This window comes from Haliotis rufescens, unplaced genomic scaffold, assembly GCF_023055435.1.
Source record: "Haliotis rufescens isolate VD_foot unplaced genomic scaffold, xgHalRufe1.0.p SCAF_4, whole genome shotgun sequence".
NCBI classification, from domain to species: domain Eukaryota; kingdom Metazoa; phylum Mollusca; class Gastropoda; order Lepetellida; family Haliotidae; genus Haliotis; species Haliotis rufescens.
Genome location: NW_025964112.1, coordinates 54761312 through 54782679, shown reverse-complemented (window position 1 = coordinate 54782679; position 21368 = coordinate 54761312). Strand labels below are relative to the sequence as shown.

General features: G+C 42.8%; 1 protein-coding gene across 4 annotated transcripts in view; it reads left to right on the top strand.

The window, feature by feature from the left end:
* The window catches only part of LOC124115041 (macrophage mannose receptor 1-like), a 75397-nt gene that overhangs the window by 20509 nt on the left and 33520 nt on the right, over nucleotides 1-21368 (top strand). For 3 of the 4 annotated variants that reach the window (XM_046475860.2, XM_046475850.2, XM_046475877.2), the window contains exons 4-18: nucleotides 309-433; nucleotides 2833-2929; nucleotides 3913-4042; nucleotides 4420-4508; nucleotides 5583-5695; nucleotides 7283-7412; nucleotides 7839-7921; nucleotides 10903-11025; nucleotides 12730-12837; nucleotides 14265-14423; nucleotides 15166-15251; nucleotides 16721-16874; nucleotides 18821-18829; nucleotides 19873-19914; nucleotides 20824-20994. In XM_046475860.2, coding sequence (XP_046331816.2) covers nucleotides 309-433; nucleotides 2833-2929; nucleotides 3913-4042; nucleotides 4420-4508; nucleotides 5583-5695; nucleotides 7283-7412; nucleotides 7839-7921; nucleotides 10903-11025; nucleotides 12730-12837; nucleotides 14265-14423; nucleotides 15166-15251; nucleotides 16721-16874; nucleotides 18821-18829; nucleotides 19873-19914; nucleotides 20824-20994 — 1619 coding nt within the window. The remainder of the gene's footprint in view (nucleotides 1-308; nucleotides 434-2832; nucleotides 2930-3912; nucleotides 4043-4419; nucleotides 4509-5582; nucleotides 5696-7282; nucleotides 7413-7838; nucleotides 7922-10902; nucleotides 11026-12729; nucleotides 12838-14264; nucleotides 14424-15165; nucleotides 15252-16720; nucleotides 16875-18820; nucleotides 18830-19872; nucleotides 19915-20823; nucleotides 20995-21368) is intronic. The other variant, XM_046475868.2, reaches the window with a different exon arrangement.

Below are 21368 nucleotides of genomic sequence, written 5' to 3'. Positions count from 1 at the left end.
TTTCAAATAAACGTATTGTACATTTGTTTAAGGATTTGCGCCTATATGTACCCAACGGAGACCAAGATGAACCAGGTCTTCCGCACGTTATTGCCTGTTGTCGAACCCGATAACGTGGGGTTGCTCATCTTATCAATCACTGGTTTGTCATGCCCAGGCTCTATTGTTTACAGTTCGCATGATGTAGGTGAATATGTCTGACTTCTGACGCCATTAAGTCACGTCATTCCACGCATGCAATTTTTGTACTGATTCCAAGTCAGTGTTTGTAATAACGTAGTAGTCTTTGGCTCGATGGCTGTTTGTAGACAGTGGCTGGGAGGGACGGCTCCACCAAACGACGGTAACAAACACTGCGCCATCGTCAACAGCCAGGGCTACAACTCATCCAACTGTGTGTCTTGGCTTCGAGTCATTTGCGAGAGACCAAAGAGTACGTACAGAATTATTTTTATTACGATATGGCTGACGTCTCTGTGTGGAGACTCAAGAGTAAGTATGGAATCTTAGTATTACGATGTGGCTGACGTCTCTATGTGGAGACTCAAGAATAAGTATAGAGTCTTATAATTACGACGTGACTGACGTCTCTATGTGGAGACTCAAGAATAAGTATAGAGTCTTATAATTACGACGTGACTGACGTCTCTATGTGGAGACTCAAGAATAAGTATAGAGTCTTATAATTACGACGTGACTGACGTCTCTATGTGGAGACTCAAGAATAAGTATAGAGTCTTATAATTACGACGTGACTGACGTCTCTATGTGGAGACTCAAGAATAAGTATAGAGTCTTATAATTACGACGTGTCTGACGTCTCTATGTGGAGACTCAAGAATAAGTATAGAGTCTTATAATTACGACGTGACTGACGTCTCTATGTGAAGACTCAAGAATAAGTATAGAGTCTTATAATTACGACGTGACTGACGTCTCTATGTGGAGACTCAAGAATAAGTATAGAGTCTTATAATTACGACGTGACTGACGTCTCTATGTGGAGACTCAAGAATAAGTATAGAGTCTTATAATTACGACGTGACTGACGTCTCTATGTGGAGACTCAAGAATAAGTATAGAGTCTTATAATTACGACGTGACTGACGTCTCTATGTGGAGACTCAAGAATAAGTATAGAGTCTTATAATTACGACGTGTCTGACGTCTCTATGTGGAGACTCAAGAATAAGTATAGAGTCTTATAATTACGACGTGACTGACGTCTCTATGTGAAGACTCAAGAATAAGTATAGAGTCTTATAATTACGACGTGACTGACGTCTCTATGTGGAGACTCAAGAATAAATATAGAGTCTTATAATTACGACGTGACTGACGTCTCTATGTGGAGACTCAAGAATAAGTATAGAGTCTTATAATTACGACGTGACTGACGTCTCTATGTGGAGACTCAAGAATAAGTATAGAGTCTTATAATTACGACGTGACTGACGTCTCTATGTGGAGACTCAAGAATAAGTATAGAGTCTTATAATTGCGACGTGACTGACGTCTCTATGTGGAGACTCAAGAATAAGTATAGAGTCTTATAATTACGACGTGACTGACGTCTCTATGTGGAGACTCAAGAATAAGTATAGAGTCTTATAATTACGACGTGACTGACGTCTCTATGTGGAGACTCAAGAATAAATATAGAGTCTTATAATTACGACGTGACTGACGTCTCTATGTGGAGACTCAAGAATAAGTATAGAGTCTTATAATTACGACGTGACTGACGTCTCTATGTGGAGACTCAAGAATAAGTATAGAGTCTTATAATTACGACGTGTCTGACGTCTCTATGTGGAGACTCAAGAATAAGTATAGAGTCTTATAATTACGACGTGACTGACGTCTCTATGTGAAGACTCAAGAATAAGTATAGAGTCTTATAATTACGACGTGACTGACGTCTCTATGTGGAGACTCAAGAATAAATATAGAGTCTTATAATTACGACGTGACTGACGTCTCTATGTGGAGACTCAAGAATAAGTATAGAGTCTTATAATTACGACGTGACTGACGTCTCTATGTGGAGACTCAAGAATAAGTATAGAGTCTTATAATTACGACGTGACTGACGTCTCTATGTGGAGACTCAAGAATAAGTATAGAGTCTTATAATTACGACGTGACTGACGTCTCTATGTGGAGACTCAAGAATAAGTATAGAGTCTTATAATTACGACGTGACTGACGTCTCTATGTGGAGACTCAAGAATAAGTATAGAGTCTTATAATTACGACGTGACTGACGTCTCTATGTGGAGACTCAAGAATAAATATAGAGTCTTATAATTACGACGTGACTGACGTCTCTATGTGGAGACTCAAGAATAAGTATAGAGTCTTATAATTACGACGTGACTGACGTCTCTATGTGGAGACTCAAGGGTAAGTATAGAGTCTTACTATTACGACGTAACTGACGACTCTATGTGGATTCTCAAGAGGAAGAAAAATGCGTTAGTATTACAAAGGGTCACGTCTCTTTGTTGAACCTCAAGGGTAAGTATAGTGTATTGGTATTACTATGTGGCTCACGTCTCTATGTGGAGACTTAAGAGTAAGTATAGTGCCGTCAGAAAGTGGTTAATTGTAACAAATGATATATTTTGGATAACCCTTTCTCAGTAAAGTACAAATTCTAGAACTTTCCCTTCACCATTCAATACAGGATACTTGGTTTATAGAAGCAAAACAACGCCTACATTTATATGATGTTGATGGTATGAAAGGCCCTATGACCCTCTGTCGTGGGGCTGCTACCTTCTCTATAGAGGTGGTTGTGCCCACTCTGACATCAACATGGTGTTTCAGGCCAACCCCTTGTGTGTGACGTAGATCACGACTGGGTGTACAACAACGGCAGCTGCTATAAGCTCATCACGGAGAAGAGGACCTGGTCTGATGCTAGGTAAGGAGATGATGGAGCTGGAATGAGTGAGTGAGTGAGTAGGGTTTAACGTCGCTTTGAACAGTATTCTAGTTATTTCACGGCGTGTCAGCTTATTGTAAGCGGAAAGCCCGAAGTGATGCTCGTCTTAGACGTTTACCACTTTGGTGAAACCGACGAGCATGGCCACGGTGATGAGAAACCTAGAAACATAATCTGGGCGAACCGGGATTCGAACCAACGATCATAAGTTTCTAGCAAGACCAAGGGACGCAACTCTGCACTGCGAATTGCGACGCCTTGCACCACTGGGCCACGTATCCGTGTCCCCCATGAACATAATAAGAGAGAGGAAGTTTATAATTTAGTTGTTTGGTTGCAATTTGATGTTGGAGGAATTAGAGTTAATCTGGGATTCGAACCCCAAACTAGCGGACCTATGCACATCTAGGCCTTGGGTCCGTTGAACCACCTGTGCCCTGGACACATTTACAATAGTCTATATTCTATACATTTGCCTGTTGTTTTACAAAAATATAAAAAACTACAGGCAAATAGATTTCACATTTACATTAAGAACAGATGCCTTTTTGCCTGTAGTTTTCATAGTTTGTTTTGACCCGTGAAGATCCGGGGTAGAATAGATCTTCAGCGACCCTTGTCGTAAGAGGCGATTATCGGGATCGGGTGGTCAGGTTCGCTAACTTGGATTATGCATGTGAACCTATTGCGTGGATCGATGCTCATGATGAGCCATGGATTGTCTGATCAAAGTGAGGTAACCCCTTTTGTTGTTGTCGATGATATCGTAAAGTATATTTGAAGTGTGTCTCTTTGCCACTGAGTGTGATGTACAATATTTGTGTGTGGTTGTTTTGATAATATTTTGAATATGTACTTTATGCTTAAGACCTGTGGGACTGAATAAATCTTGAACTTGAACACGAAATAAAATAGGACATTGGTTCAAACAAAGACAAAGTCGCTTTGTGTTCTGTTTCCAGTACCCACTGCCAGACGTACAGCGCCCGGCTAAGCAAGATTGATGGGGATACCTCCCAGGGCTTCTTGTCCAACATGGCAAAGTCGAAAGGGAGTGATTTGTGGATAGGCCTGAAAACAACCCAGAAACAGGTGTGTGCAACCTCTTAGTATCTTAGTATCTCAAACAGGGGGCGATGAGTAGTCTGGTTGCTAAAGCATTCGCTCGTCACGCCAAAGACCCGGGTTCGAGTTCCCACATGGGTACAATGTGTGAAGCTCATTTCTGGTGCCCCAAGCCGTATATTGCTGGAATATTGCTATAAGCGGCTTTAAACCACACTCACTCACAATATATTTGAGTTGGATAGAAGGATAGTGTAGGATAGTTACATGGTTATCACACTAAAGCCATCCAAGGAATCGAATACGTGGTTATATATGCTTCGACAATTAATGTTCAATAGTTCACCTGTTGAAATATCCCCCTTGTATATGATCAAGTTCGCTTTGCTTTTTTCTATCTTCAGGCCGGGGTCACGTGGACGTGGGATGGTGGGGCGCCCCTCGTTTCCTCCATCACCTACTGGGCTACAGATGCCCCTGGCACTATAGCAAAGTGAGCGCGGCATGTTTTGTTTTGTAAATTATAGAACTGGAGAAATATGTCGCGAAGATATTTCAGTCTATCTATCACAAAAGAAGGCCGTGTTGTCCAGGCGGTTCCCTGTGTCCTCAGAGCTTGGGTATGCATGCAGATGTCAACTGCAGTCCGTTTAGATCGAAATGAGAACAATATCTGCTGTTTGTTATATTTATTCCTATCACTGGTAAAAGATGTTCAAGAAACTATCATGTTGTTATGTGTTGTTAAGTTCACATCTTATACGGAGGGAGGCACAACGGTAGGAATAAAAATAACAAACAGCAGATATTGTTGGGTGCTGTGTATGCATTTCCGTGTACCATATTGACATTTAATAGACTATTCCCGATTTTAAGTTATTTTGCAATTCATCCTTCTCATTTGGAACCAAACGGACTGTATGTGTTGTTGCAAAGCTTCAGGTAGATCGCCGTAGTTCCTGACACCGGGGATCGAACAGAGGTTGCTGTTGCAGGTTGTTGATCTTATCAAATGCACGGTTCTCCGCCAGTCAAATAGCGGTGAATAATGCATTCCTCTGTAACATATATTCAGCTTAAAATATACTTAAACAATTGCCCACACAAAATAATATTATCAATATCATATTGATTTATTCATTTAATCACTCAGCACACACACACACACACACACACACACACACACACACACACACACACACACACACACACACACACACACACACACACACACACACACACACACGCACACCCGTCTAATCTCACGCATGCACGCATACAGGCACGCACACAGACATTCGCACAAGCACGCACAGGTGCACGCATGCACACGAGTGCACACACATGCACACACACACACCCTTTCAAAACGAACAATGGTAGTGGTATTTTACAGTGAGTAAGTATACTTTTACGCCACCTTTAGCAATATTCAAGCAATATCACGGCAGGGAACACCAGAAATGGGCTTCACACATTGTACCCATGTCGGGAATCGAACCCGGGTCTTCGGCGTGACGAGAGAACGCTTGAACCACAAGACTACCCGACCGCCCCTATTTTACAGGAATGAAAGAAACTCTACCTGTGCCATTGTGGACAAAGGGATGCGGAGGAAGCTATCTTGGGTGGCAATCAACTGTGACCAGTTAAACAACTATGTTTGTCAGAAGCCACAAGGTAAATCATAAAATACCACTGCACAGCTGGGTGTGCCAACTATACTCATTAAAATGGTAGTTTTGAGATGTGAAACTTGCAGGACGCCACATATAATGGTGTATGTGACTGTACGTACATGTATTACAGGTGTGTGTCAGGGCGGGTGGCTACTGACTTTATTATTCCTCAAAGTGAGATTGACCAATCAGAGAGCAGAACTACTGACCCCACATAAGCCACATAAGATGGTTGTTACTGACCTAATATGAGACGTATACCGTCAGTAACAGCCATCTTGGATTTTCCAACTCCCACTTCAAATCTTTCGCATAGAAATTCTGGTATAGAAATTCGTTATTCGACACTGTTTTGTGTTTTTATGTCTTTAATTGTGATGTGCAAGGACATTAATCTTTTAGATCATGTTCGTGACTTTATTGATATAGATTATAGTTAAAATTGTCAACAATGTTTGGCTTCTAAGGTGTGAAGAGTAGTCTCCCTTTGACCCTTAAAGTCAATGGTTGTACATGTCAAGTTTTTATTTTGACATGAGGTGAGGTGAGGTAAAATGGGGTTTAAAGTCGCGTCCAAGATTATTGCACTTATATAGCGACGTGCATGCACATGTATGTGTGTGTCTGCTTGTACTAGTCCGGACTGATGCCGATTTATAGTGCTAGGACACTGATATACCATGCCGCAGTTTAACACGAATACCCCACTCAGACACAGTATACTGACTCCGAGCCGACCAGTCCTTGTTTTAGTCCCTTAATGCCGAGCGCCAGACAGGGTAACAACAAGTACCATCTTTTAACGTCTTTTGGTATGACGCGGCTCTCCGGGCGGACGCTCTACCATTAGACCACGGAGGCGGTCTATTTTGCCATGACATGTGCGATATGGATACCAGTTAGTAAAAACTTTTAGTCATAATAAATTCGTTATGTTATCTTAAGTTGTCGTATACGGTGTCATGTTAGGTTACCAGAAAAAAAAAACATATGTTTCTGCTAACCTAATATAACACCGTTTACGGCAACGGAAGACTCCATAACTAATTGTATGTATTACAGGTGTGTGTCAGGGTAGGTGGCTACTATACAATATGTGACTATATTTATAACAGGTGTGTGTCAGGATGGGTGGCTACTATACAATATGTGACTATATGTATTACAGGTGTGTGTCAGGGCAAGTGGCTACAATACCATATGTATTACAGGTGTGTGTCAGGGTGGGTGGCTACTGTACAATATGTGACTTTATGTATTACAGGTGTGTGTCGGGGTGGGTGGCTACTATACAATATGTGACTTCATGTAATACAGGTGTGTGTCAGGGCGGGTGGCTACAATACAATATGTGGCTATATATATTACAGGTGTGTGTCAGGGCGGGTGGCTACTATACAATACATGTATGTGACTATATGTAATACAGGCGTGTGTCAGGGCGGGTGGCAACTATTGAATATGTGACTATATGTATCACAGGTGTGTGTCAGGGCGGGTGGCTACTATACAATATGTGACTCTATGTATTACAGGTGTGTGTCAAGGCAGGTGGCTACTGTAGTATATGTCACTATATTTATTACAGGTGTATGTCAGGACGGGTGGCTACAACATCAAGATTCCTGCTTCGCCTTCAACCCTCTATTCAGTCTGCCCTGGGCGAGGGCGAAGAAGTTTTGTAGTGATCAGGGGGCGTCTCTCCTCAGCCTCAAAAGGTTAGTAACTCAAGGAAAACCAGAACTCTTCTAACCTCTCGAAGAGGCACATCAAGCATGGGTGTTACGTATTCGTCCTTACAAGCAAACTCTTTACCCACAAGGCCAACCAATCCGATGTTCCATTCTGGCATGTGTGGCTATTCAACCCATTGTAAATTGTAAGCAGAACTGCTCTTCCACACACTGTAAACAGTAAGCAGAACTTTTAACTGAAACCATTATGTCAATTGTACGCGAAGCACTCAAGTCGTAAAGTCAATATCTTCTCACCCACAAGAATATTAAATGGTCGTTCCGTAAGCTGACACGTTTGACAAACTGAAATAATATTAGAAGGCAGTACGTGATATTGGTTCTTTGGTTGTTCTTTCACTATTGGAGCATGATGGTGTGGCGCACTGTTTGCTATGCTCTATGTTTCAGCGCATCTGACCAGGCTTTTATACAGTTGTATCTCAAAGAACAGGCTGGGGCTGGAATATCAAGTATCTGGATCGGCGCAAGTGGTATGCCGAACAATTGATATTACCATGTCTTTAAGCTTGCATCGGGGTAAACAGAAAGTTGGAATAATAGTTACATCGCATGATGTATGCGGCATATAAGGAATTATGTACCATACTTTTATTTTAAAATGTTGATATATTTGCAAAGTCAATTGGCAGGTCATTGATTAAATGTCAAAACGTATGTTCTTAACGTCTCGTTTTTGTAAGAATGAGAAAAAGGTTTTATGCTGAAATTTAATATTCTTTGCCTACGTAATTTTCAGTTGTGTACTGATGATACGGTATTTGTATGACAGTTAGCATGGTGGCGTTCTCTTGTTGTGTGGGATGACAAGGGGATCTCGTTGTGTGTGATGACAAGGCAATCTTGTGTGGGATGACAGGGTGATTTTGTTGTGTGATGACAGGGTGATCTTGGGTGTGATGACAGGGTGATCTTGTGTATGATGACAGGGTAATCTTGTGTATGATGACAGGGTAATCTTGTGTATGATGACAGGGTGATCTTGTTGTGTGTGATGACAGGGTGATCTTGTGTGGGGTGACAGGGTGATCTTGATGTATGGAATGACAAAGTGATCTTGTTGTGTGATGACAGGGTGATCATGTTTTATGATGACAGGGTGATCTTGTGTATGATGATAGGGCGATCTTGTGTGTGATGACAAGGCAATCTTGTGTGGGATGACAGGGTGATTTCGTTGTGTGATGACAGGGTGATCTTGTGTGTGATGACAGGGTGATCTTGTGTATGATGACAGGGTAATCTTGTGTATGATGACAGGGTAATCTTGTGTATGATGACAGAGTGATCTTGTGTATGATGACAGGGGGATCTTGTTGTGTATGATGACAGGGTGATCTTGTTGTGTGTGATGACAGGGGGATCTTGTTGTGTATGATGACAGGGGGATCTTGTTGTGTGGGAATACAGGGTGATCTTGTTGTGTGTGATGACAAGGTTATCGTGTTGTGTGGGATGACACGGTGATCTTGTTGTGTGTGATGACAGGGTGATCTTGTTGTGTGGGATGACAGGATGATCTTGTTATGTGGGATGACACGGTGATCTTGTTGTGTGGGATGACAGGGTGATCTTGTTGTGTGAGATGACATGGTGATCTTGTTGTGTGGGACGACAGGGTGATCTAGTTCTGTGGGATGACAGGGTGATCTTGTTGTGTGAGATGACAGGATGATCTTGTTGTGTGGGATGACAAGGTTATCGTGTTGTGTAGGATGACACGGTGATCTTGTTGTGTATGATGACAGGGTGATCTTGTTGTGTGGGATGACAGGATGATCTTGTTGTGTGGGATGACAGGGTAATCTTGTTGTGTGTGATGACATGGTGATCGTGTTGTGTATGATGACAGGGTGATCTTGTTGTGTGAGATGACAGGACGACCTTGTTGTGTGTGATGACATGGTGATCTTGTTGTGTATGATTACAGGCTGATCTTGTTGTGTGAGATGACAAGGTGATCTTGTTGAGTGGGATGACAGGGTGATCTTAATGTGTGGGATGACAGGGTGATCTTGTTGTTTGGGATGACAGGGTGATCTTGTTGTGTGGGATGACACGGTGATCTTGTTGTGTGGGATGACAGGGTAATCTTGCTGTGTGGGATGACAGGGTGATCTTGTTGTGTGTGATGACACGGTGATCTTGTTGTGTGTGATGACACGGTGATCTTGTTGAGTGGGATGACAGGGTGATCTTGTATATGATGACAGGGTGATCTTGTTGTGTGGGATGACAGGGTGATCTTGTTGTGTATGATGACAGGGTGATCTTGTTGAGTGGGGCGACAGGGTGATCTTGTTGAGTGGCATGACAGGGTAATCTTGTTGTGTGGGATGACAGCTGAGGGTAATCTTGTTGTGTGAGATGACACGGTGACCTTGTGTGATGTGACAGGGTGATCTTGTTGTGTGAGATGACATGGTGATCTTGTTGTGTATGATGACAGGGTGATCTTGTTGTGTATGATGACAGGGTGATCTTGTTGTGTGGGATGACAGGATGATCTTGTAGTGTGAGATGACACGGTGACCTTGTGTGATGTGACAGGGTGATCTTGTTGTGTGAGATGACAGGGTGACCTTGTGTGATGTGACATGGTGATCTTGTTGTGTATGATGACAGGGTGATCTTGTTGTGTGAGATGACAGGGTGATCTTGTTGAGTGGGATGACAGGGTGATCTTGTTGTGTATGATGACAGGGTGATCTTGTTGTGTGAGATGACAGGATGATCTTGTTGAGTGTGATGACAGGGTGATCTTGTTGTGTATGATGACAGGGTGATCTTGTTGTATATGATGACAGGGTGATTTTGTTGTGTGAGATGACAGGATGATCTTGTTGTGTTAGATGACAGGGTGATCTTGTTGTGTGAGATAACAGGGTAATCTTGTTGAGTGTGACGACAGGGTGATCTTGTTGTGTATGATGACAGGGTGATCTTGTTGTGTATGATGACAGGATGATCCTGTTGTGTATGATGACAGGGTGATCTTCTTGTGTGGGAATACAGGGTGATCTTGTTGTGTATGATGACATGGTGATCTTGTTGTGTGTGACGTGATCTTGTTGTGTATGATGACACGGTGATCTTGTTGAGTGGTATGACAGGGTGATCTTGAATATGATGACAGGGTGATCTTGTTGTGTGGGATGACAGGGTGATCTTGTTGAGTGGTATGACAGGGTGATCTTGTTGAGTTGTATGACAGGGTGATCTTGTTGTGTATGATGATAGGGTGATCTTGTTATGTGGGACGATAGGGTGATCGTATTGAGCAGATTGTCAAAGGTTTTTTTTGTAATGTTGCTCTCTGCAGCATCAAGTCCCTGCCTTATCAGGTGGTTGCAAAACGCATAAACAGATACAACATGCATGATAAAATGTCGCATAGAGGTTTGTTATAACAGTGTCATATCGTGGTTTGTTGAACAACTCCAATCTCTTACAGATAACAATAAACCTGGGTCATTCCAGTGGGTGGACGCGACGAGTATTGCGGGGTACAAGAACTGGGCCCCCAGCAACCCGGTCAACAAGGCCGGCACACAGGACTGCGCTTACATCGACACCAGTACGGCACACCGTGTTGTTTTTTAAACCGCTTCCTTCATGGAATGAAGTGTTTAAAGCTTGAAAATGGAAAACTGGCACAAGTAGCAAAGAGTGAGTGAGTGAGTTGGGTTTAACGCCGCTTTTAACAGTATTCCAGTTATATCATGGCGTGTCAGGTTAATGTGTGAGGAAAGTTCGAAGTGATGCAGATCTCAAACGTAAACCACTTCTGTGAAAACCACGAACACGGGTATGGTGTTGACAAACCTCGAACCATAATCGGGGTGAACCGGGATTCGAACCAACAGTCATAGGTCTCTGGCGTGCCCAAGGGACGCAACTCTGCACAGCGAATCGCGGCGCCTTAGAGGACTGGGCCACCCCTGCCACCAGTAGCAAAGAAGATTAAATAACATATGTGCTAGAGGAAGAACAGGAACTAGATGGAACTTAGTTTCGTAAAATCCAGATCAGTTGATTTGTGTAGCCGCTGCAATGGGGAGTATGTGTGTATATGCATATTAAGAAACGTGTGGATCGTTGCATATATCTTCAATAACAGTCGTGTTGAGTATGATTATATGTAATACCCTTATTTAGCTGTAAAATATGAGCGCTACCGCCTTATTTGGCATAGAAATACGAGCTGTAACGGCTTATATTGTGTAATCTATTTGTGGTAACAACCTTATTTAGTTTTACAGTATTTGCGGTGACCACCTTAATTAGCATAAACATGTATGCGGTAAACGACTTATTTAGCGCAAATATATGTTCGGTAAGAGTCTTATTTAGCATAGATAGATATATAAGTGTATAGCTCCTTATTTAGCTTTACCATATTTGTGCTTATCGCTTTATTGGCATACATTTTATGTGAGGTAACAATTAAGATCCGGGTAAGAATAGGTCTTCAGCCACCCAAGCTTGCCGTAAAATGCGACTACGCTTGTCATAAGAGGCGACTAACGGGATCGGGTGGTCAGGCTAGGTGACTTGGTTGGCGCATGTCATCGTGTCCCAATTGCGTTGATCGATGCTCATGGTGTCAATCACTGGATTGTCAGGCCCAGGCTTGATTATCTAGAGACCGCCATCATATAGCCGGAATATTGCTGAGTGTGGCGTTAAAGAACAAACAAACAAAATTAAGCATACATACATGTCCGGCAAGAGCGGTATTTAAAACACATACATGTGGAGTATTCATCTTCGTGGAAACCTCCTTATGTGCATAAAATACATTTTGTTTATTTATATGTGTAACATACCTCCTTTGATCGTAGTGCTGTGAGCAACTCGTGAGTCATCGGCATAGTTGCGGAAACAGCAAACGGAAGCTGCAGTATGTGTGAGTGAGTGAGTTTGGTTTAACGCCACTTTTAACAGTATTCCAGTTATATCACGGCGTGTCAGTTTAATGTGGGAGGAAAGTCCGAAGTGATGCAGGTCTCAGACGTTCACCACTTCGGTGAAACCCACGAGCACGGGTATGGTGCTGACAAACCTAGAAACATAATCGGGGCGAACCGGGATTCGAACCCACAATCATAGGTTTCTGGCATGCCCAAGGGACGCAACTCTGCACAGCGAATCGCGGCGCCTTTGACGACTGGGCCCCCCGTGCCCCCCTGCAGTATGTGTGACATCATTCATGTGTTGCAGGTGTAGTTGCTACTCTTCTCTGCTCATCTGTTTGAGTTTGTATTCTTTCTGATTCAAGCTGACATCAGTGGCTTGTGGCAAACCTCGAGTGACTGCACACAGCTCAAGTCGTTTGTGTGTATGATTCCCGTCAACAAGCAAGTCTTCCAAATCACCACTCCCAAACGTAAGTAGCTGGAGTGAGTGAGTGAGTATGGTTTTACGCCGTTTTTAGCAATATTCCAGCAATATCACGGCGGGGGACACCAGAAATGGGCTTCACACATTGTACGCATGTCGGGAATCGAACCCGGGTCTTCGGCGTGACGAGCGAACGCTTTAACCACTAGGCTACCCGACCGCCCCAAGTAGCTGGAAGTAACTCTCAAATGTTCGTTTTTCATTTTCATATTTATTTTCGTTCTAATGTACAAATATAGACATTTCACCGAGTTTCGGCATAGTGAAGAAAGGCTGTTATAGTCAAGTTGCTCGAGACTCGATAAAACAGACGTTAGTCTGAATAGTATTAAAGGGAAAAAAGTCCGTGTGGGAAAGTGTTAAACTTTTATTCATGTTATGAACTTTTGGACTGTAAAATACTTTAAAATTATCAATAATTGTGTTCATATTTTCGTGAACGGGAAACGGCCGTCGGGGCTGCGTGCACTGGTTTTTAGCCTAAGTGTTTGTCCCATTTTAAGAACCAGTGTCGCCCGGTGCATTGTTGTAATTTGCATGTTGGATAACTTTCTCGTTACAACAGGCTCTCAGCTGTTGATGAAACGCAGAAGGCACTGTGTATCTGTTTGAAGCATTCCGATGCTATTGGACATGTTAAAAGTTATGAAAATGTAGAAAACAAAATTTTATCACACAATGTGAATATAATTAGTAACACTCCAAAGTAGGATATCAAAATATGTTTCCACTGTTCGAATTGCCAAAGTTAAGAATAATCAGCTAAATATCATGCGATAAGTTTGAGTTTGAATTTAGAACAGTTGATGAGAAAATAGCATCCCCTGGTTTTTATAAGGGCTTTATCTAAGGGCAAACTGCGCGAGGAATAACCCGACCATAGGCATGGCGTCATTGTAGATTCATAATAACACGTCAGTTATTTTGTCAATTTTGTAACATGCCACTGACTCCTCTTGTAATGAGTACATGATTGCACAGAGTTAAAATAATTTACGCATCCGTGATAGTTGACAGAGCGTCTGCCCAAAGAAGGGAAGGCCTGTAGTTCCATCCCCGGCCGCGTCATACCAAAATACGTCTACAGATGGTACTTGTTGTTATCCTGTCTGGCGCTCTACTTTATTGGGATAAAACGAGGTCTGGTCGGCTCGGAGGTAGTATACTCTGTCTGAGTGGGGTATCCATGTTAAACTGCGATAAGGTATCTCAGCAGAATAGCACTATATAAAAGCGGCATATAAAAGCGGCATATAATGCGGCATTAGTCCTGACTAGTACACGCGGACACACATACACACACACGCGCGCGCACGTGTATGCAGATCGCTCTTCTAGTGCATTAATTGCAACCTGATTTCACATCCCCGTACCTTATTTTAATTTCTTAATCTATCCTTGTCTTTCCATCAGCTACGTTTTTTTGTGATGACGGTTGGCATGACTACGGCGGCAACTGCTTCTTCTTCAACAACACCGACTCGACGTGGATAGTGGCGAGCGACACGTGTCAAGTCAACATGGCGAACCTTGTGGTGATCCCTGACGAAGGAACTCAGGCCTTTGTCCATAGTGAGTTTGTTTTTACGGTCTTTTAAACGGTATTACTGTTAAATCACGGCGTGTCACGGTGACACTGAAGGTATAGTCCTTCAGGGCAAAGTTATACTATATGACACACACTACAATCCAGGGCCCCGTTCCACAAAGCGTTCGGACAGCTTTGACCGTTGTGTATAGGAGTCGCGATCACCAAAGCGCTACGATCACTTTGTGGAACGGACTCCAGCTTCCAAGCTTGCGCTAAGGTGATCGTAACTCCTATACTTTAACAAAGACTTTAACAACTGTCGTAGCGCTAAGATGACTTTGTTGAACGGGGCCCTGATGTTGGACAAACAGTATTTCTCAAGTAGATGTATATCTATTGGGGAAATGTTGCCATATATGGAGAGAGGGGAAACTATTAAAACTATTAGACAAAAAGGGTACACATTCACATGGATATGAGTCAGTGTGGTTTTACGCCGCTATTAGCCATATTCCAGCAATATCACGGCGGGGGACACCAAAAACGGGCTTCGCACATTGTACCCATGTGGGGAATCGAACCAGGGTCTTCGGCGTGACGAGCCGACGCCTTAAGGGAGGAGGGTGTCCACACGGTAGCTGCAAGATCATGTTGCATATGTATGGGGAAATATTCGCATGTACATTAAGGGGAAATATTCATATATATATAGGAGAAATAATTTTCACACAGTATCTGTAAGATCTAGATCACTTTGCGGTACGTATCCCTGTCGTTTCCCAGGTCACGCAACGGATGCGGACTACTGGATTGGTCTTCAGGACAGACGCAAGGAAGGTGGCTGGACGTGGATTGACGATAAAACACCAGTAAGTACCAACAGCTATCGGATCACACAACCTGTTCTGAGACTCATTCAGAAAACATTATCCGGATGGGATGATAAGGTAGGCATGGAGGGGTTGGGTGATGGGCGTGGATGGATAGAAAGTAGGGCGTTGATAGATGCCAAGATGGGCGTGGATTGATTGAAAGTAGGGCGTTGATAGATGCCAAGATGGGCGTGGATGGATAGAAAGTAGGGCGTTGATAGATGCCAAGATGGACGTGGATTGATTGAAAGTAGGGCGTTGATAGATGCCAAGATGGGCGTGGATGGATAGAAAGTAGGGCGTTGATAGATGCCAAGATGGACGTGGATTGATTGAAAGTAGGGCGTTGATAGATGCCAAGATGGGCGTGGATGGATAGAAAGTAGGGCGTTGATAGATGCCAAGATGGGCGTGGATTGATTGAAAGTAGGGCGTTGATAGATGCCAAGATGGGCGTGGATGGATAGAAAGTAGGGCGTTGATAGATGCCAAGATGGGCGTGGATGGATAGAAAGTAGGGCGTTGATAGATGCCAAGATGGGCGTGGATGGATGGGATGATGGGCGTGGATGGGTGGAAAGGTGGGGTGATTTTGTCGAGCGATTTGTAACCATAGATGAATCTTGGATTCACCGCTATCATCCAGGGACTAAACAGTATTCGAAACAGTGGAAACATCTCTTTGGGCAATGTCTGTTACATCAGCTGGCAAGCATGGCTTCAGTGCTCAATTCTGTTGTCACCATGGCTGCAATATATGATTGTTGCTTTGAACTCACTGAACATGTCTGGCACGAATTATGCAAATGATGATTAGGTGATTTCTGCTGAGAGGAAAGCTTCTATACCAGTGAGATCAAGACATTCCAGCATCGTGGATAAACGTGTGTGGACCTCCGAGGGGATTATGCGGACAGATAATTAGCAACCAATTCATCAACGTTTTAACCAGCCCCGTACTCAGGCCTCACATGCCTCCATAATGTTGCCTATTATTTATCTATTTAGTCAAATATAAAATATAAAAGTCAGGTGAGCTACATACGTACGATCACCAAGGTATTAGCAGAGCTGGGGCCCGTTCCACAGAGCGATCGTAGTGTTACGGCCGTCGTAAGCATATGTGAAAGTTGGGGAATTACGACCGTTTTAGCGCTATTATCGCTTTGTGGAACGGGGCCTGGGTAAATAATAATATCAGTAATATTCCAGTATTATAACGACTGCCTGCAAATACCCGAGCGAATCATTTACTGACAGTATGAACAACAACTTTTCAGGCCGCCGGGTATGACCTTTAATCAGCCATCCCACACAACCCGATCCTATTTTCAGTGTGATCGTACGACACAGGGTGCTGAGGGCCTATTCTGCGAGTTGTGTGTAACGTTATTTTGCAGTATGGCGGCATCTCAGGAGAAGAAGAACATGGCGTAGTGTGTAACCTCAAATTCCTTACACTTCAGTTTAACTACTCACAATGGAACAAGAATGAACCTAACAACCTAGGTAACGAAAACTGTGCTGCCATCCTTGGAAACTGGGGGGCAGACCAGAACGGCAAGTGGAATGACTATGCATGCAGCAAACCGTACAGCTTCATCTGCCAGAAGGCTGCAAGTAAGTAATCCCTCTGATTCCCATCCTCCCGAGGCAAGAGAGTTAACTGACTATAAAAGTCCAGTTCCACCCTTGCCTAACTAAGCTGGTATTATGGAGTTACATTTTGGCAGGACTAACGCGTCTATGCGTAATCCAATCACAATCGCACAACGAAATCGAAATCCGGTTCGTAAACAGATTTCGGTCGATTTCATGATTTGCAAAACATGTGCACCGCCAACTCGTTGTGAACAGATATTTTCCAAATCTTTTCATGTTTTTAATCAAGGTGCTTACGTGATTTGATGCACTCGGTGATGTAAGACCCGTTTTATCACAATATAGATCTTGATTACCGATCAGATCGTCTTGACCGGGCGCCGCCATTTTGTTTGAAGCAAGTGATACGAGAGGTTGAATCTGATTGGTCCATAGGAGAGGCATGGAAGGGACATAACTTGTAATAGCCACCGGTGGCGCTACGATCGAGCCTAGGAATTCCAGCCTAGCTCGGCAAGGGTTGAAACTGGACTTTTAAAGTCAGTTAACTCTCTTGCCTCGGGAAGATGTTTGATTCCTAATTGCATTGTCAACTCAGATAAATTTTATATTCTTTCAAAGTTAGGCGTATAAACGTTTTCACCCGAATCATGGTAGGGCGTCTCTAGTCACTGTTTAAAGTGACCCTACTGGAAATACATATACTTATGCAAAGGTAATAATTATCATAATCTGTTGTTGCAGTAGGGCGTGAGGAGGTATATGCTCTTGGCTTATTCAAAGAGCAAAAAGCAGTCATACAGAATTTACATATATTTCACTTAGTGTCAGCTAAATGGGTACGGCATATGTGAAACCCATCAGCATGGGTTTGGTGGTGTCACACAAAGCGTCATTATCAGGACGAATATTGTGTTCCAACACATGCTCAGTGGGTCTTGGCACGGCTATGGGTGGCAGTTCTGAACAGCGAAGTAAGGTGCTTTACACGACCCAGCCACCCGTGCCCTCGCTTTACCGTTGGTTATCCATACTTTAATGTAGGGGCAGCTAGTTTGCATACGTATACGTAGTACGATAGTTGACAAATCAATTGTGATAATTTTAAATTGAGTTTAGTCAAACTTGTGACTACCATTTAAAATGTTTCTTCCAATTTTCTGGAGTCTGTAAAGAATTCTCTCATTCCATAACATCACTCGGGTAAAAGATAACTTCATTATTTATGTATTGTAGTGTTTATATGACAGGTAAAGCCCTTTGATGATCCATATTATTATTTATCTCCAATAATCCGTGCTTTCCGTAAGAGGCGACTAACGGGATCGGGTGGTCAGGCTCGCTGACTTGGTATTCTAATTGCGTAGATCGATTCTCGTGATATCAATCATTGGATTGTCTGTTCCAGACTCGATTAATTACACATCCACCATTTAGTTCGAATATTGCGGTGTGCGGCGTTTAACAACAAACAAACAAAATATAGGTGAAACCTGTGACCATAAGCGTTGTTGCATGTGTAAAAGGTTGAAGATGTAGATGTACACGAAGTGGGTGACTGTCTTACTGTCTAAAGCTCGTCGTTCCCGTGAAGATCCGGGGTAGAAAAGGTCTTCAGCAACCCATGCTTGCCGTAAAAGGCGACCATGCTTCTCGTAAGAGGCTATTAACGGGATCGGGTGGTCAGGCTCGCTGACCTGGTTAATGCATGTCATCGATCCCAAATGCGTGGATCGATAATCATGTTGTCAATCACTGGATTGTCTGGTCCAGACTCGATTATTTACAGACCGCCGTCATATAGCTGGAATATTGCTGAGTGCGGCGTTAAGCCACAAACAATCAATCAAACTAAAGCTCGTCTAAGACGAACACATTGCTATTGATGTACGTGTTTGGAAGACATGCCAGGAGTATGCAATCACAACTGTAATGTTGACACGAAACTTGATTTCTAATTTCAGCAAGTGTCGGTGAGGGTATCACTTTTAGTCTTGGTGTTGTAGCTGTGTAATGATATGTGCATGCAGACTTTCTCCAATTTAATAAAGAAGACATTCTGACTCATCACAGTTATTGAATCTAGACTTGCTGGCACCCTCGAGTCTTCTCCTTCAGAAACCTCTTTGTTCTTTGTGTTGTTTGTTCTAGAGATGGCATGACCTGTGACGCTGTACAAAAGAGCTTTCATTTCAAAACCAACCTACCAGTCTAAACATGGAATTATGTTTCTTCAAAACACATTAAAGAGACAAATTATATAAGTGCTTAACTGCAAATACCCAGAGCAACCCAAAACGAGTCGGTGCAATCCAAACGCAATCAACTTTTGGTAATGTTCACGGAAAGAAAATAAGTGATGTTTCGAAATTTGCAATAAGAGGTCACTGCATAAACGACAAATTTGGGATGAGCGTTCCTTTCAAGTTCTTTCCAAGTTTCGAAATAGAGCTTTTTCTTCTAGTGATATTGCATTCTTGACCGCTGTGTCTCGCAGCATCTCTGACTATTAAAAATCTATCTTTGTCTAGAATTGCTTATCATTAATGTCCACTCGATTCATCATAGTATAGTTCTTTCACTCTTGATGTTCCTGTATGTGGAAATTTATGACGGCATTTTGAATTCTATATTTAAATACATAAAAAAATTGTGACCCCCGTGTCCTAAGAGGCGACTTAATGGATCATGTGTACAGGCTGGGGGACTGGATTGATTGTGTGTCATACCCCGATGCTGTGGATCGTAGCTAATAACATCATCCCTGGATTGTCTGGTCCCAACCCAATTATTTATAGACCGCCGTCGTATAGCTTGAATATTGCTGGAGAGGTGTTAATCAACATGCAACTGAATGTGACCTTTATTAAGTATAAGGTATTATGCCTATTGAAAGCTAACTGTCACAGAATTCCTACATCTCATGCCTAATATAGTTTAAGGTATCACAAAGCCTAATGACATTCCCATGCATTTAGGTATTAGTATAAGAATGTATACTGATATTTGCTTACAGAAAATGATCCCAATCGGTCGACTCTCGCACCAACACCTAAACGTGAGTATCGCTGTAACACTGGTCGAAATATACGACCACAATAAGTTAAAGCACACCCTATTTTATCACATGGCTATAGTTTATCTGCCATATCATGAAAAACACTGGTGTTTTTAATTTCTGTTGAGTAGTATCTATCAAAGAGGTGGTAATCAAACAGTCTTGTCTATTCGAATGAATACATCACGACATGGGGAATACTGAGTGAGTGAGTGAGTGAGTGAGTTTGGTTTAACGCCGTTTTTAACAGTTTTCCAGTCATATCACGGCGTGTCAGATTAATGTGGGAGGGAAGCCCGAAGTGATGCAGGTCTCAGACGTTTACCACTTCGGTGAAACCCACGAGCACGGGTATGGTGCTGACAAACCTAGAAACCTTATCGGGGCGAACCGGGATTCGAACCCACAATCATATGTTTCTGGCGTGCCTAAGGGACGCAACTGTGCACAGCGAATCGCGGCGCCTTAGACGACTGGGCCACCCGTGCCCCCTCGGGAATACTGAAGTAATGGGTACACAACGCAGTGATTTCCGATGGAAACAAATAATATGTGTTTCTAAACTGGTCTTCGTTTACTACCAACATCAAGACATGATTGTTACGTCATCTACATAGTTTTGCATATTGTTTTATACATGACATTCCATGTGAAGATCAGGGTTAGAATTAATTTTCGGCAACCCTTGATTGTCGTAAGAGGCGACTAACGGGATCGGGTGGTCACTGGTCAGGCTGTCAATTACTAGTAAGTAGATCGATGCTTCTTATACCAATCTCTTAACTGTCGCTGAGTGCGGTGTTTAACAAACGAACAAATTAAACGGGACTTTTTGGCTTGGACAATAAACATTGACGCTGCTTTAAAATGAGACTGTTGTAATTTTACTGACTAGGAAATTTGTTTCAGCCGTATTCAGCAAGAAATGCGGTGCATATTGGGAAGAGTCTTCTGTGTCGGACTACTGTTACCAGTTCAACACCGCCCTGTTGTCGTGGATGGACGCACGAGAGATGTGCATGCACCGTGGTGGTCAACTTGCCAGCATCACCAGCCTCTCAGAACAGTTCTACATAGCTGGTAATAAAATCTACCCAACTTCTGTATTAAGGTAGCACTGGAGTAGCCCAGTGGTTGAAGCGTTCGCTTGTGACTTCGAAGGCCCAAGTTCAAATTTCCAACTGGGTACAATGTATACAGCTCATTCTTAATGTTCTCCTCAGTGACTTGTAATATTGCTCAGAGAACCTTCTGAGTCACATGACTGATTGATTCTATTGCCGATGACTATTGGTAAAGAAGTCGGTATTAGCCATTATGATATCTTGTTGTACCTTTGTGAGATTGACACGTTATCCTGCTCTAATATTCTGATGATTGTATCAGTGTACCTGCTACAAGACACAACCTTCAGGCATCTATGGGTTGGACATAAAAAGATCTTCATCAGCATG